Source organism: Aethina tumida, chromosome 3 (assembly GCF_024364675.1).
Source record: "Aethina tumida isolate Nest 87 chromosome 3, icAetTumi1.1, whole genome shotgun sequence".
Classification (NCBI taxonomy): domain Eukaryota; kingdom Metazoa; phylum Arthropoda; class Insecta; order Coleoptera; family Nitidulidae; genus Aethina; species Aethina tumida.
In genome coordinates this window covers 1,897,291-1,909,555 of record NC_065437.1, presented here as the reverse complement: position 1 = coordinate 1,909,555, position 12,265 = coordinate 1,897,291, and the positions used below count along the sequence as shown (strand labels likewise).

General features: G+C 42.1%; 1 protein-coding gene across 4 annotated transcripts in view; it reads right to left on the bottom strand.

Annotated features, from left to right (window-relative positions):
* LOC109599820 (ankyrin repeat domain-containing protein 17) overlaps nucleotides 1-12,265 on the bottom strand; it is a 29,561-nt gene that overhangs the window by 2,859 nt on the left and 14,437 nt on the right. For 2 of the 4 annotated variants that reach the window (XM_049965044.1, XM_049965045.1), the window contains exons 8-20: nucleotides 11,054-11,347; nucleotides 9,491-9,811; nucleotides 9,227-9,433; nucleotides 8,548-8,982; nucleotides 7,964-8,380; nucleotides 7,358-7,474; nucleotides 6,981-7,233; nucleotides 6,368-6,895; nucleotides 3,490-4,313; nucleotides 1,652-2,691; nucleotides 988-1,537; nucleotides 394-903; nucleotides 12-284 (exon numbers count right to left, since the gene is read on the bottom strand). In XM_049965044.1, coding sequence (XP_049821001.1) covers nucleotides 12-284; nucleotides 394-903; nucleotides 988-1,537; nucleotides 1,652-2,691; nucleotides 3,490-4,313; nucleotides 6,368-6,895; nucleotides 6,981-7,233; nucleotides 7,358-7,474; nucleotides 7,964-8,380; nucleotides 8,548-8,982; nucleotides 9,227-9,433; nucleotides 9,491-9,811; nucleotides 11,054-11,347 — 5,769 coding nt within the window. The remainder of the gene's footprint in view (nucleotides 1-11; nucleotides 285-393; nucleotides 904-987; nucleotides 1,538-1,651; nucleotides 2,692-3,489; nucleotides 4,314-6,367; nucleotides 6,896-6,980; nucleotides 7,234-7,357; nucleotides 7,475-7,963; nucleotides 8,381-8,547; nucleotides 8,983-9,226; nucleotides 9,434-9,490; nucleotides 9,812-11,053; nucleotides 11,348-12,265) is intronic. The other 2 variants (XM_049965047.1, XM_049965046.1) reach the window with 2 other exon arrangements.

Genomic DNA, 12,265 nt, shown 5'->3' with positions numbered 1-12,265 from the left:
CAATTAATTACCTGTGGAATACTAGTGGCAGAGTGGCTGGTTGCTTGCTCCTCAACAATGGGCGCCGCGGCGATTTGGTGTTGCTGAAGGGCCGCGTTCGGTGTGCAGCTCCTGCCCATCGACACGGGCGTCACATCGGAAACGGCACTCTGCGGGGCGGTCGACGTGTTCGTGTTGTTGTTGTCGCCGAAGGCGGGCGGCACTTTGCCGGGACTAGCGAAGTGTTGCATTTGCGGTGGCGCCGACGTAGTCGGGGTAGGTCTGCTGGTCTTCGTGGGTGACGACTGTAACCGAAAACAAACGAATCACATTTAAACGTATAGGAGACTATAACAATTATTGCCATACTTATAGTCTATAAAATGAGTATACTAACATGTATTAATAACTTACCGTATGCATATTGGCGGTGTGCGACGGAGGCTGCGACGAGGCTACACTGGCCGGCTGCATAGAACCGGACGCAGGCGCATTCCTCGGCTTCGCAGCCGCCTGATGGACCTGACTCAAGCCGGACGGCAGCCCGTTGATGGACGTGATCTCCGTCAGCTTGGCGGCGAACGTCTGGTTCGCCGTGGACACGCCGATGGGCTTCGAGACCGGCGCCCTGGTGGACGTGCCGCTCGTGTTTTGAATGGGCATGCGCACTGCCGCCGAAGAGGCGCCAGTTTGGGCCGCTGCGGCGGCGGCGTTCTTCTCGGCCTGCGCGACTAAACGGGGGGCGGTGCTGCGGGTGCTGACCACCGGTGCGGTGGCCCGCGGCTTAGAGAGCGTGGCGGTGGTCGCGCGACTGGCCGCCGTCGTCGTCGACGTGATGGGCGCCTGGACCGTTTTCGGGTGGGCGCTGGTCGGCGGCGTCACCGTCGGGTTCAATATCAACACCTTCACTGCGTTCTTCTTCGTCTGTAACGAGCACAGTTATTAATAAATCATATAATAATATAATGAGGTCTCAGGAGATTGTAAATAAAATAAATAACAACTTACCCCAATTTGCGTCTTGTCCCACAGCGTAGTGGTGGTGGGCGCGGCCTTGTTGGCCTTGGGCAGCATCTGCAGTATGTCCACGTCCGGATCCTTGATCAGGGTGGCGATCAGATTGTACGCCTGCTTGGTGGCGTCGGCCGATCCCTTGATCGTGATGACTCGCTCGCCTTGACCCTTGTTCTGCTTCTCCACTTCGATGTGGGCGCCGGTGGCGCCTCGAATAGCATTAATATTACTGCCACCCCTGCCGATCACCCTCGAGATCGCGTTGTGCGGCACGGACACCTTCTTGACGCCGGACTCGTTCGTCGAGACGGTCTGTACCGACGATTTTCTCACGACTTCCTTCCAACCTTCGTCGCGTTTCGTGCTCTGCTTGGGGCTGGTGGTGTTGGTCTTTGGTGGCGGGTGGTAGTCTGATTCCGTGTTGTGGGCTTTCTTCGACTTGCTTGTCGACACGTAGCTTTCGTTGCCGGTCGCCTCGAAGTCTTCGCGTTCCGCCGGATTTTTGCTTGCTTCGAATACCATTGCCTTCCTATTTGGAGGACTTCTGAAAATACAAAAGCTTTCTAAGTAAATTGTGCCTTAAAATACTATAAATATTCAACTAAACTAAAGAATTATCTAAAAATAGAAACTACATAAGAGAACAGATTGTTCTTACCGAATGTTTGAGTTTTTGCTGTCATGCTTTTCGGACTTGTCGGCGACGTCCTGATTGTGTGAGTCGCCGCTCTTGCTCGACCCCGGTTTGGTGGGCGTGCCGTTGATGCGGGAGTCGCCGTTCTTCGTACTACCGTTGTTGTTAGAACTGTTCGATTTTTTCTTCTTCTTGTCTTTGCGCTTGTCTTTGGACTTGATGTCGTTGCTGGAACAGCTGCCTTGGCTGTTGGCATCGATGCCGCTGTCCCCTTCTTCCTTGTCTGCGTTGTCGCCGTTGCGAATTGAGGGATTTACTTCAGGAACATTATCAGTATCATCGTCTTTTTCGTCGTCGATCGACTTCTTCCCAGTCGGATCTTTGTCATCGTACGTCTCGTTCTTTTTATTCTCTTCGAGCAGCTTGCGTCGCTCCTCCTTCTTCTCCAGCTTCTTCTTTTTCTTGCGCTCGCGTCGCCGGGCCGCCGCCAAACGTTTCGACTCCTCCCTGGTCTTCTCCATGTCCAGCTCCTCGAGCAGGATGGAGGCGTTCTTGTTCGCCTTGGCCGCCTGCGTCTCCTTGGCCGCCCGTATTATCTTGATGCAGTCCTGGCATTTGTCCAGCAGCTCCTTGTCGCTGACCGTCGCTATGTACCGCATCATCTCCTGGTCGCTGGGGAACTGCGTCACGTGGTGCACCATCCATTTGACCACTTTGACGTGTCCCTTGCGGAAGGCGGCCATCAGACAGGACACCTTGCGGTTGTCCTGCGAGTCGATGTCAGCGTTCAGGTTGTAGAGGAGCTCGACGACGGGCAGGTGGCCACCGTTGGCGGCCAGCCAGAGAGGTGAGTTGCCCTTCTTGTTTTTGACTTCGACCTGTGCGCCGCGGCACAGCAGAAGCTCGACGAAACGTACGTGACCTTTGTCGGCGGCGATGGTGAGGGCTGTATCGCGCGACGACGGCACGGGCGTGGCGTTCACGTCCGCTCCCTTGTCGAGCAGCACGCGACCCACGTCCACGTAGCCGCCGGAAGCGGCCTCCATAAGTGGTGTCAGTCCAGTCTGCAAAATACATCAAGTATTATCTCCAAATGTTGCAATAATTTTAAACTATGTTAAATTGTTGTTTTATTTATTTATTGTTAAAGAATATGGCGGCTCATGTAGGCGTATATTTAGTTATTTTATTTGAAAACAAGATAATTTACAAAATATTTATATATATCAAAACACAGTTTTGTTATAAAATGGTATATAATATTCAAGAAATTAATATTTTTTGATAGTTTTATATTCAATTAATTTATTTTTTGTTAAAAAAATTCATAACTCATAAAATTATTTATAAAATTGAGTTATATTAGTTAAAAATTGTATTTAATTCAATTTATAGTCATTTATTTTGTTTTAAAACAAGATAATTTGTGAAATATGTATATATACTGTGAAAAAACAAACTAACTAAAATTCATTTATTGTTGATTTTATATAATTAATAAATTTAAAATAAATGAAAGGAAATAAAAAATAAACAAAATTTTCAAGAAATTAATATTTTTCGATAGTTTTATACTCAATTAATTTATTTTTTGTTAAAAACTCGTAAAATTATTTATAAAATTGAGTTACACTAGTTAAAAATTGTATTTAATTAAATTTATATTAATTTATTTTGTTTTAAAACGAGATAATTTATGAAATATTTATATATTTTGTGACGAAACAAAGTTTTATTATAAAATGGATAAACAAACAGGAAATTATGAATTCATTTATTTCTGATTTTTTATAATCAATAATTTGTAGAATTTAAATTAAAATAAAAAAGAATATAATTTGTTTGTTTAATTAATACCATACCTTAGCTCGATGTTCCACGTTGGCCTTTCTGTCCAACAAAAGACTGACCACTTCGTGACGTCCTTGAAAACAGGCTAGTGTGAGGGCGGTATTCCGATTAGTCTCGATCTGGGCGTTGATGTCGCTGCCCATGTCCAGCAACAACTTAACAGCGGCCGTGTGCCCGTTCATGGCGGCCAGCATCAGCGGCGATATGCCCAGCTTGCTGCCGGTGCGCGAGTTGATCTCGGCGCCGTGGCTGAGCAGCAGCTTGATGATGTTCACGTAGCCGCCGGAGGCAGCCAGACTGAGCGGCGTGTAGTCGGACACGTTCCGGTGTTCCTTGTTGGCGTTGCGGTTCAGCAGCAGCTCGACCACCTCGTAGCGGCCGCCGGAGCACGCCAAACTCAGCGGCGTGTCCTTCGTCCGTTCCGACTGCGCCTCGATGTCGGCGTTGCGGTTCAGCAGTATCTCGACCACCTTCTCGTGTCCGGCGGTGGCGGCCAGGATCAGCGGCGTGAAACCTTTCTTGTCGCGGTGCTCGATGTCGGCGCCGCGACTGAGCAACAGCTCGACCAGCTCCTCGTGGCCGCCGGCGCAGGCCAGCGTCAGCGCGGTGTCGTGGTTGCTCTCCGTCTCCGAGTCGACGTCCATGCACGGCGCGATCACCGATGAGGCCGCGGCCGCCGTCGCCGGACATTGCTGCTGTTGCTGCTGCTGCTGCTGTTGTTGCTGCTGCTGCTGCTGCTGCTGTTGCTGTTGTTGTTGCTGCTGCTGCTGAGGGTTCGGGACCAGTTGCTGTTGCTGGGCCTGCTGGGCGGCTGCTCCGCTGTACTGGGTTATAGCTGCAAACAAACAATAATCAATTAACCACCAAAAACACAACAACAACACCAGCAACAACAATATTAAAACCAGTTGTCACATTTTGACAGTTACTTACAACTATTGCACTGAGATTTACGACAGTTCAAACACGACAACGTCTCATACAATCTGATGAAATTCGAACAGATCCGGTTCTTTTTCCTTCTCCTTTGGAAATTTGACATCTTACTGACAATTATTCGATGCGATTTGTCGTCTATACTAATCGAATTAATTTTAAAAAACACATAGAAAAAAATACGTCTGAAAATGCGGAATAATGGAGAAAACGTCAGGCACACATCAACGGTTGTGTAATTGAGTATTTTAATAAATAATTGGGAAGCTAGAGTAACTAGGTGAGAAATGTATGTTTTCCAATACATGGAGAAATTTTAATAGTTATATAACTGACATTTAAATTTAAAATTTTGAAAGCACCAAACGAATTTGTGGAACCGTCGCTAGGTAATAATAAAGCATGTATATTCACTGTTTACTATAATATGTTTAAGACATTCTGGATGACAGGGTGCTCCAAACCTTAAAAGTTTAAGAGTAAATTTCTTTAAAATTCTGACATGATATTTGCTGGTGTGTATAAAATATGAAAAAATCAAATAAGCAATTGTGAAAACCTAGATTTTTATACTTTTTTCCTGAAAACACAAAAATTTCAAAGGAAATATTACTTATAACTAAAATTTATGCTAAAAATCTGAATATTAAATACATATTTAATATTTTGGGTGCAATTTATAAATAATTTTTGGTGAACTAATACCAGGAATGTTCCTAAAGGTTACAGAAAGGCATAAAAATGAATTTCAGAATCAAAAATGGAAAGTAAAGATGTTTTAAACAGAGATTTGTCCTTTTTTCCTGAAATATATTTAGAAACTAATACAGGGAATATTTTTAAACTTCACAAAAAGGCATAAAAAGGAATTTCAGACTTAAAAATGGAAAGTAAAGATGTTTTAAACAGATTTTTATACTTTTTTTCCTGAAATATATTTAAAAAAATAAAGAAATTAAAGGATATATTATTTAATTTGATACTAAAACAAATTTATGGTAAAAACCTAATTATTAGACCTGTATTGGAAGTATTGGAGCCAATTTATAAATAATTTTTGGAAAACCAATGCAGGGAATATTTTTGAAGTATACAAAAAGGCATAAAAGGAATTTCAGACTCAAAAATGGAAAGTAAAGATGTTTTAAACAGAGTTTTATACTTTTTTCCTGATATATATGTAGACACATAAAAATACAAAGGAAATATTATTTAATTTGGCACTAAAAAAACATATAAATTGATGGTAAAAACCTAATTGTTAGACCTGTATTGGAGTATTGGGGCCTATTTATAAATAATTTTTGGAAAACTAATACAGGGAATATTTTTAAGGAATACAAAAAGGTATAAAAAAGGAATTTCAGACTCATAAATGGAAAGTAAATATGTTTTAAACAGAGATTTATACTTTTTTTCTGAAATATATTTAGAAACATAAAAAATTTAAAGGAACTATTATTCAATTTGGAATTAATACAGGGAATATTTGTAAAAAATACACAAAGGCATAAAAAAGGAATTTCAGACTCAAAAATGGAAAGTAAAGATGTTTTAAACAGAGATTTATACTTTTTTCCTGAAAAAAATTTAGAAACATAAAAAATTTAAAGGAAATATTATTAATTTCTGGAAAACTAATACAGGGAATATTTTTAAAGAATACAAAAAAGTATGGAAAGTAGATCTGTTTAAACATAATGAATTTAAATTATAAAAATTTTAATAGTACCATTTAGTATTATTTACATAAATTTATCCTAAAAACGTAAAAATTTGATTGCTAATACCCTAAAATTTAAACTATATCATCACTTTATATAAAGAACTCTTCACAACGTACAAAAAGATATAAAAAAATGTTGAAATAAAAAAATAAAATTATTACAAGCCTGGAAAACATGTTAATAGATGTTATTCGCATACAATTAAACGTGCCACCGGCTCCCTCACCTGAATTATGATCGATCAGGTAGTTCTGCGTCTGCGGGAACGCGATCTGCTGCTGCTGGTTCTGGTGACGCATCACGCGTCCCTTCTTGAACTTGCCGCCGTCGCCCGCGATCTTCGACTTCTTCCCGTCCTGCTGCTGGACGATGGCCGAAGAGGCGGCGGCGGCGGCGGCCGCGGCCGCTCCCGGACACGTCTGCGGCGTCTGGGTGGCCGCCTGCACCTGCTGCGCGCCGCCGCCCGTCTGCTGCACGCCGCCCTGCTGCGCCTGTTGCGGCGGCTGCTGGTGTTGGGCGCACGGCTGACAGTGCAACTGGGCCTGGAGGGTGGCCTGTTGCTGGGCGGCCGCCGCCACGCTTATGAACTGCTGCTGCTGTTGCTGCTGCTGCTGTTGTTGTTGTTGTTGTTGGGGCGGTTGCTGTTGCTGTTGTTGCTGGGTGGAGGCGCCAGCCACGGCCGGCATCGAGCCGACCGTGGTTGGCACCACAGTGGTGGTCGTTAGGGTATCGCTAGTGCTCGCACTCGGACATGCTGTAAGTAATGTTAGGGTTTTGGTCCATGGTAAAAACTCAAACGAACACACACACACACACACATACTACGGGTAGGTACTCACCTCCGAGCTGTTGCTGGAGCAGATTGTAGCCGGCCTGGAAGCCGGCTTGGTACACTTGCTCCTTGTAGTGTTGGTACGGAGGATAGACGGGCAGTTGGGTGGCTGCGGCGGCGGCGGGCCCGGCCTGTGTCGGCACCGCGAAGTACTCGACACGTGACAGTTCAGCCGTCGTGCCCGCCGTCGGCAGTTCCTGTTGGGCGGCCGCCAACGACGCTATCACCGATTCGTCTAAAGCACTTGGATAGGGCTGCACCTAAAATACACAACAAACATTGAATATTTATACCTTAAACTTTGTTTTTGTGTTTTGTGTATTTTTTTAACTATTGATGAAGTTGTGATGAGAGTGTGAGTTGTGTGTGATGTGCTCAACTCACCTGTAAATTGTGTTGAGACAATGTTTGGTCACTAATATCTGAGGTGTTGAAAGATTCTAATGTGTGAACCACATCTTCAACGCTCGAAAAATCTTTATCCATTCGCAATTGTTTGAACTGTAACAACATTATAGAGTTACAGATAGATAGATCAATAATAAAGCGAAAATTAAATCAAAATATTATAAATATCTGATTTGGCTTCCATCAATAGTTAAAAAAATAGAGCTAACAATAAAAAAACAAAAATTATATATAGTAACCAACCCATTATCCACCAAAAGACCCCAATTTCATAAAATTTTAAAGGAAAATAATATACAACTGATTAAATTTATACAAAATCTTTCAGTAACTTACAATTTTCTGATAAAGTTACAATTGGAACTTTAGATTTCCAGTATATGAAAGTTTTTGCATAGATTGTCACCCCATTTTCCCCAGAGTTACGTTTTCAAACTGATAATGGAACTACTCCCAAATTTGCCACCGGGTGCGCAAGCGTCGCAGCCAAGCTCCGCCCACCCTGCACGGTCCCCACCTTAGGCATCGAAAGCAACATCGTTGGTACCAGTCACATTAAAAATAAATAAGAAAACCACTCACTGGCATGAAAGTCTTGATGGTCGACGGATTGTGGATCTGCTGCAGTATCGAGGCGGTGAGCATCGGGTCCTGGCTGGCGGCCGCGACCACTTCATCCTTCAGCTGCGGATTGTCGTCCAGCGAGTCGATGTCGAGCGTGTGCACGGAACCGCCCAGGTGCAGCACCTTCTCCGCGATGCTCGACTGATGCTGGAACAGTTGCTGGGCGATCGGACCGTGCGTCTGGATGAGCTGCGGCGTCCCGTACGCCGGATACTGTTGCTGCGCCGCCAGTTGGCCTGCCGTGGTTTGTTGCTGTTGCTGCGACGGCTGTTGCTGCTGCTGCTGTTGTTGCTGTTGTTGCTGCTGCTTGCGGATCAACTTGCCCTCCTTCTTCGAGACGGGTTTGGCTTTCGGTCGGTCACTTATAGCGGTATTCTGGATGTTAAAAGGGCATTTTATAATTTTAAAAATTCCGACATTAAATTATATATTTACGGAACATGGGGCAAAAAATAAAATTAATTACGAATGTATTGTTTATTTGAATTGAAGTAGTCTCTGTATGATTTGACAAGAAATCAAAATAAGTGACGTTTATTTACCTGACTAACTTCCGAGTGGGAGGCGATGCTTTGGAACTTGATGGGTTGCGTGGAGGCGGCGGCACTTGATGTGGCAGTGGACAGTGTGGAGACGGCTACGCTGCTGGTGGTCTGCAGCGGCGCGAAGAAGAACGCCGGCTGTTGTTGCTGTTGTTGCGGGAGCTGCGGCGCGACCGTGCCGCCCGCCGCCCCGCTCCCGCCCGAATAGAAGGCGTTCTGCACCTGGAGCGGCCCGCCCGGGAACACGCTGCCCGGGCCCAGGCCCTGTTTCGCCTGCTGGAGGGCGATGTCGATGTTAAGCATGGGCGAGAGGCTGGACGACGCGGTCGACGAGGGACACTGGTCCTGGGGGATCGGGTACTGGAACACGGGATTGTGCACCTGCTGCTGCTGCTGTTGCTGTTGCTGCTTGCCGTGGAGCTCGCGTTCCACTCTCTGCAAAACATAGAAATTATAATGATTATAACATATTATAATATGATAAATCCTTAAACTTAATGTGAACTACTTAATGGGCCAACTGTAGCATGTAGTCAAAGAATACAGAACGGAGAATACGACAGAACAGAGGATAGAGATTAGGAAACAGAGAACAGACCAGAAAACAAAAGAAAGGATGTGGTTGAAGTTATTTAAGAATTGTGAAACATCCTGAGTAATATTTTAAAAAATAACCTACGTGTAATTCTTCGAGGATTTGTTGTTTTTGGGTGGTGCCTTCGTCGGACGCGCCGGCGGAGACGATGAACTGTTTCTTGCGGTTCTTAATAAAATCTATGAGGGTGTTGGGATCCTCCTTGCCGCCGCTACTCAAGAACTCTTTCGCGTTGGTTAGTTGCGAGAACACGTCCTCGTCGGCCAGTTCGGCGAGGGGCTGGCTGCGTACCTGTTGCGAGGCAAAGACATTAGTAAATCCCCCAGGAGAAACAAATTGAATAATTACTTGTTGGGCCTCCGCGGAGGTGAGATTCCCGTCGAAGACGGCGCCGGTGGACCGGCTCTTGGGCAGCGAGTTGCCGGCCGCCTTTCGTCCGCCGGCACCGGCCGTCGCCTGTCGGGCGGCCCCGTTGGTGGTGGCCTGTTGCTGTTTGGCGCCACCTATCTCTATCGTCGGTCCGCCGCCCGCCGCGATGTTCAGGTCCTCGTGCTGCATGATGCGCACCGCCTCGGGCACCTGCTGCAGAACCGGCGCCGATGGCGGCTGGAAAAAGTTGACCGACTGGGGCGGCAAGTTCGGCGGGAGCGGCGACTCCCGGCTGCTAACCTATATACAAGCAAATTTCTTTGTAATTTCATTCCCCTCTTATTATTTTACTCGATTTCAATGAGTTTTTACGAATTTTACTTATTTATTAACAGATTTCAATGATTTTTTATTAATTTTAGGTATTTTTTGTGCTGTTTCCTTCTTGTTCTTTCGATTGGAAGTCTAAAAATCAAATTATTTCCTTCGTTACTTCCATACATTTACTTTTAAACTCAATAGTTGTAGAGAAATTTGTTATTTATCATCTGATTTCAGTTAATTTTTATGTATTTTAAGAATTTTGTGCCCTTTCCCTCCTGTTCTTTAGTTTGAAAGACTAAAAAAACAAGTTATTTTCTTTGTTACTTCCATACATTTACTTTTAAACTCAATAGATGTAGATAAATTTGTTATTTATCAACTGATTTCAATTATTTTTTATGTATTTTAAGAATTTTGTGCCTCTCCCCTCTTGTTCTTTTGTTTAAAAGTCCAAAAAAACAAGTTATTTCCTTTGTTCCTTCCATATATTTACTTTTAAACTCAATAGTTGTCGATAAATTTGTTATTTATCAACTGATTTCAATTATTTTTTATGTATTTTAAGAATTTTGTGCCCTTTCCCTCTTGTTCTTTCGTTTGAAAGTCCAAAAAACAAGTAATTTCCTTTGTTACTTCCATACATTTACTTTTAAACTCAATAGTTGTAGATAAATTTGTTATTTATCCACTAATTTCAATTATTTCTTATATATTTTAAGAATTTTGTACCCTTTCTTTCTTGTTCTTTCGTTTGAAAGTCCAAAAAACAAGTTATTTCCTTTGTTACTTCCATACATTTACTTTTAAACTCAATAGTTGTAGATAGATTTGTTATTTATAAACTAATTTCAATTATTTCTTATATATTTTAAGAATTTTGTACCCTTTCTTTCTTGTTCTTTCGTTTGAAAGTCCAAAAAACAAGTTATTTCCTTTGTTACTTCCATACATTTACTTTTAAACTCAATAGTTGTAGACAAATTTTTTATTTATCAACAGATTTCAATTATTTTTTATATATTTTAAGAATTTTGTGCCCTTTCCAAGTCCAAAAAACAAGTTATTCCCTTTGTTACTTCCATACATTTACTTTTAAGCTCAATAATTGTAGATAAGTTTGTTTTTTATCAACTGATTTATTATATATTTTAAGAATTCTATGCCCTCGTCCTTATGTTAATAAATAAATTTTATTAAAGAATGGAAATAATTAATTACCTGTCCAGGTAGCATGGATAGGTTGGTGGCCTGGGTGGCCGCGGCCGCCTGCTGGTGCTGCTGGTTCATCAGTATGGGCTGCATGGAGTGCGGATAGTCCAGCAGCAGCTGCACGACGTTGGTGTGGCCGCCCTTCGCCGCCTCGATCAGCATCGTCGAGTTGTCCTTCAGCTTGTGGTTGGGGTCGGCATTGTGGCTCAGCAGCAGCTCGACGACGGAGAGGTGGCCGCCGGCGCAGGCCAGCGACAACGGCGTGTGGTCATTGTTCGTCGTTTGTCTGCGCACGTTTGCACCCTGAACAAAAAAATAAATAAATAAAATATATAACTTATAACAATTTATGTGCTTCACCTCTTTACGTCTGTGACGAGGCATTTTTAAGCCACAGCCATTTTGTTTGAACCACCCAATTCCAAAAGATTTTCAAAGATTTCCCTCCCTAATTTGTCTTTTAACGTATAAATTATTGCTCTAATTCGAGCAACTAATACAAGTCATTGAATAAACAATAATATCAATAGTTTTATTAACGTTTATATTAATAAATAAACAAAAAATCACAGCCACAAATTACCATACTAGAAACAAACATTAACTACTTTTAATTATAGAAGTTGGTAATATTGCATTAGGAGTCCAAATCACTTGAGACAAATGTTAGTGCTTTTATATTTGAAAGTTGGTAGTATTGTTTTAAACCAGTAAATTTAATGTTTTGACAGATGACGGACGTCATTATTTTAAAATTTCTATTATTATTATTATTAAGTTTATTCAGTGTTTTGAATAATTAAATAAACAAAAAAACAATTATTTGTGTTTGTTCAGTTTCTCACCAACTTTTGAATCCACCAAAAACATTACATGGAGGTAAATAACAGTAATTTTACCAAAAAATGATTGAACTATTAATAATTATAAAATTAGGATTCAATTAACCAAATTAGCACAAATTAAAGTAATGTTTAACTTAAATACTCGCTACCAGATTAGTTTACTTGTTTCTAAAATAATGAAAATAAAAATTTCTAATTAAAACTCATGGACAATTTTCTACGATCCTTCTAAATTTATCAGACAAATTCTCTGATATTAACTTAATTCTTTTGAGAAATGAATAAAATATGTGTATAACTAAATTTGAATTAAATAATTTAACTAAAATTGATCCCAGATTTAACTCGATTAATATATGAAGTATTTTAGTTTATA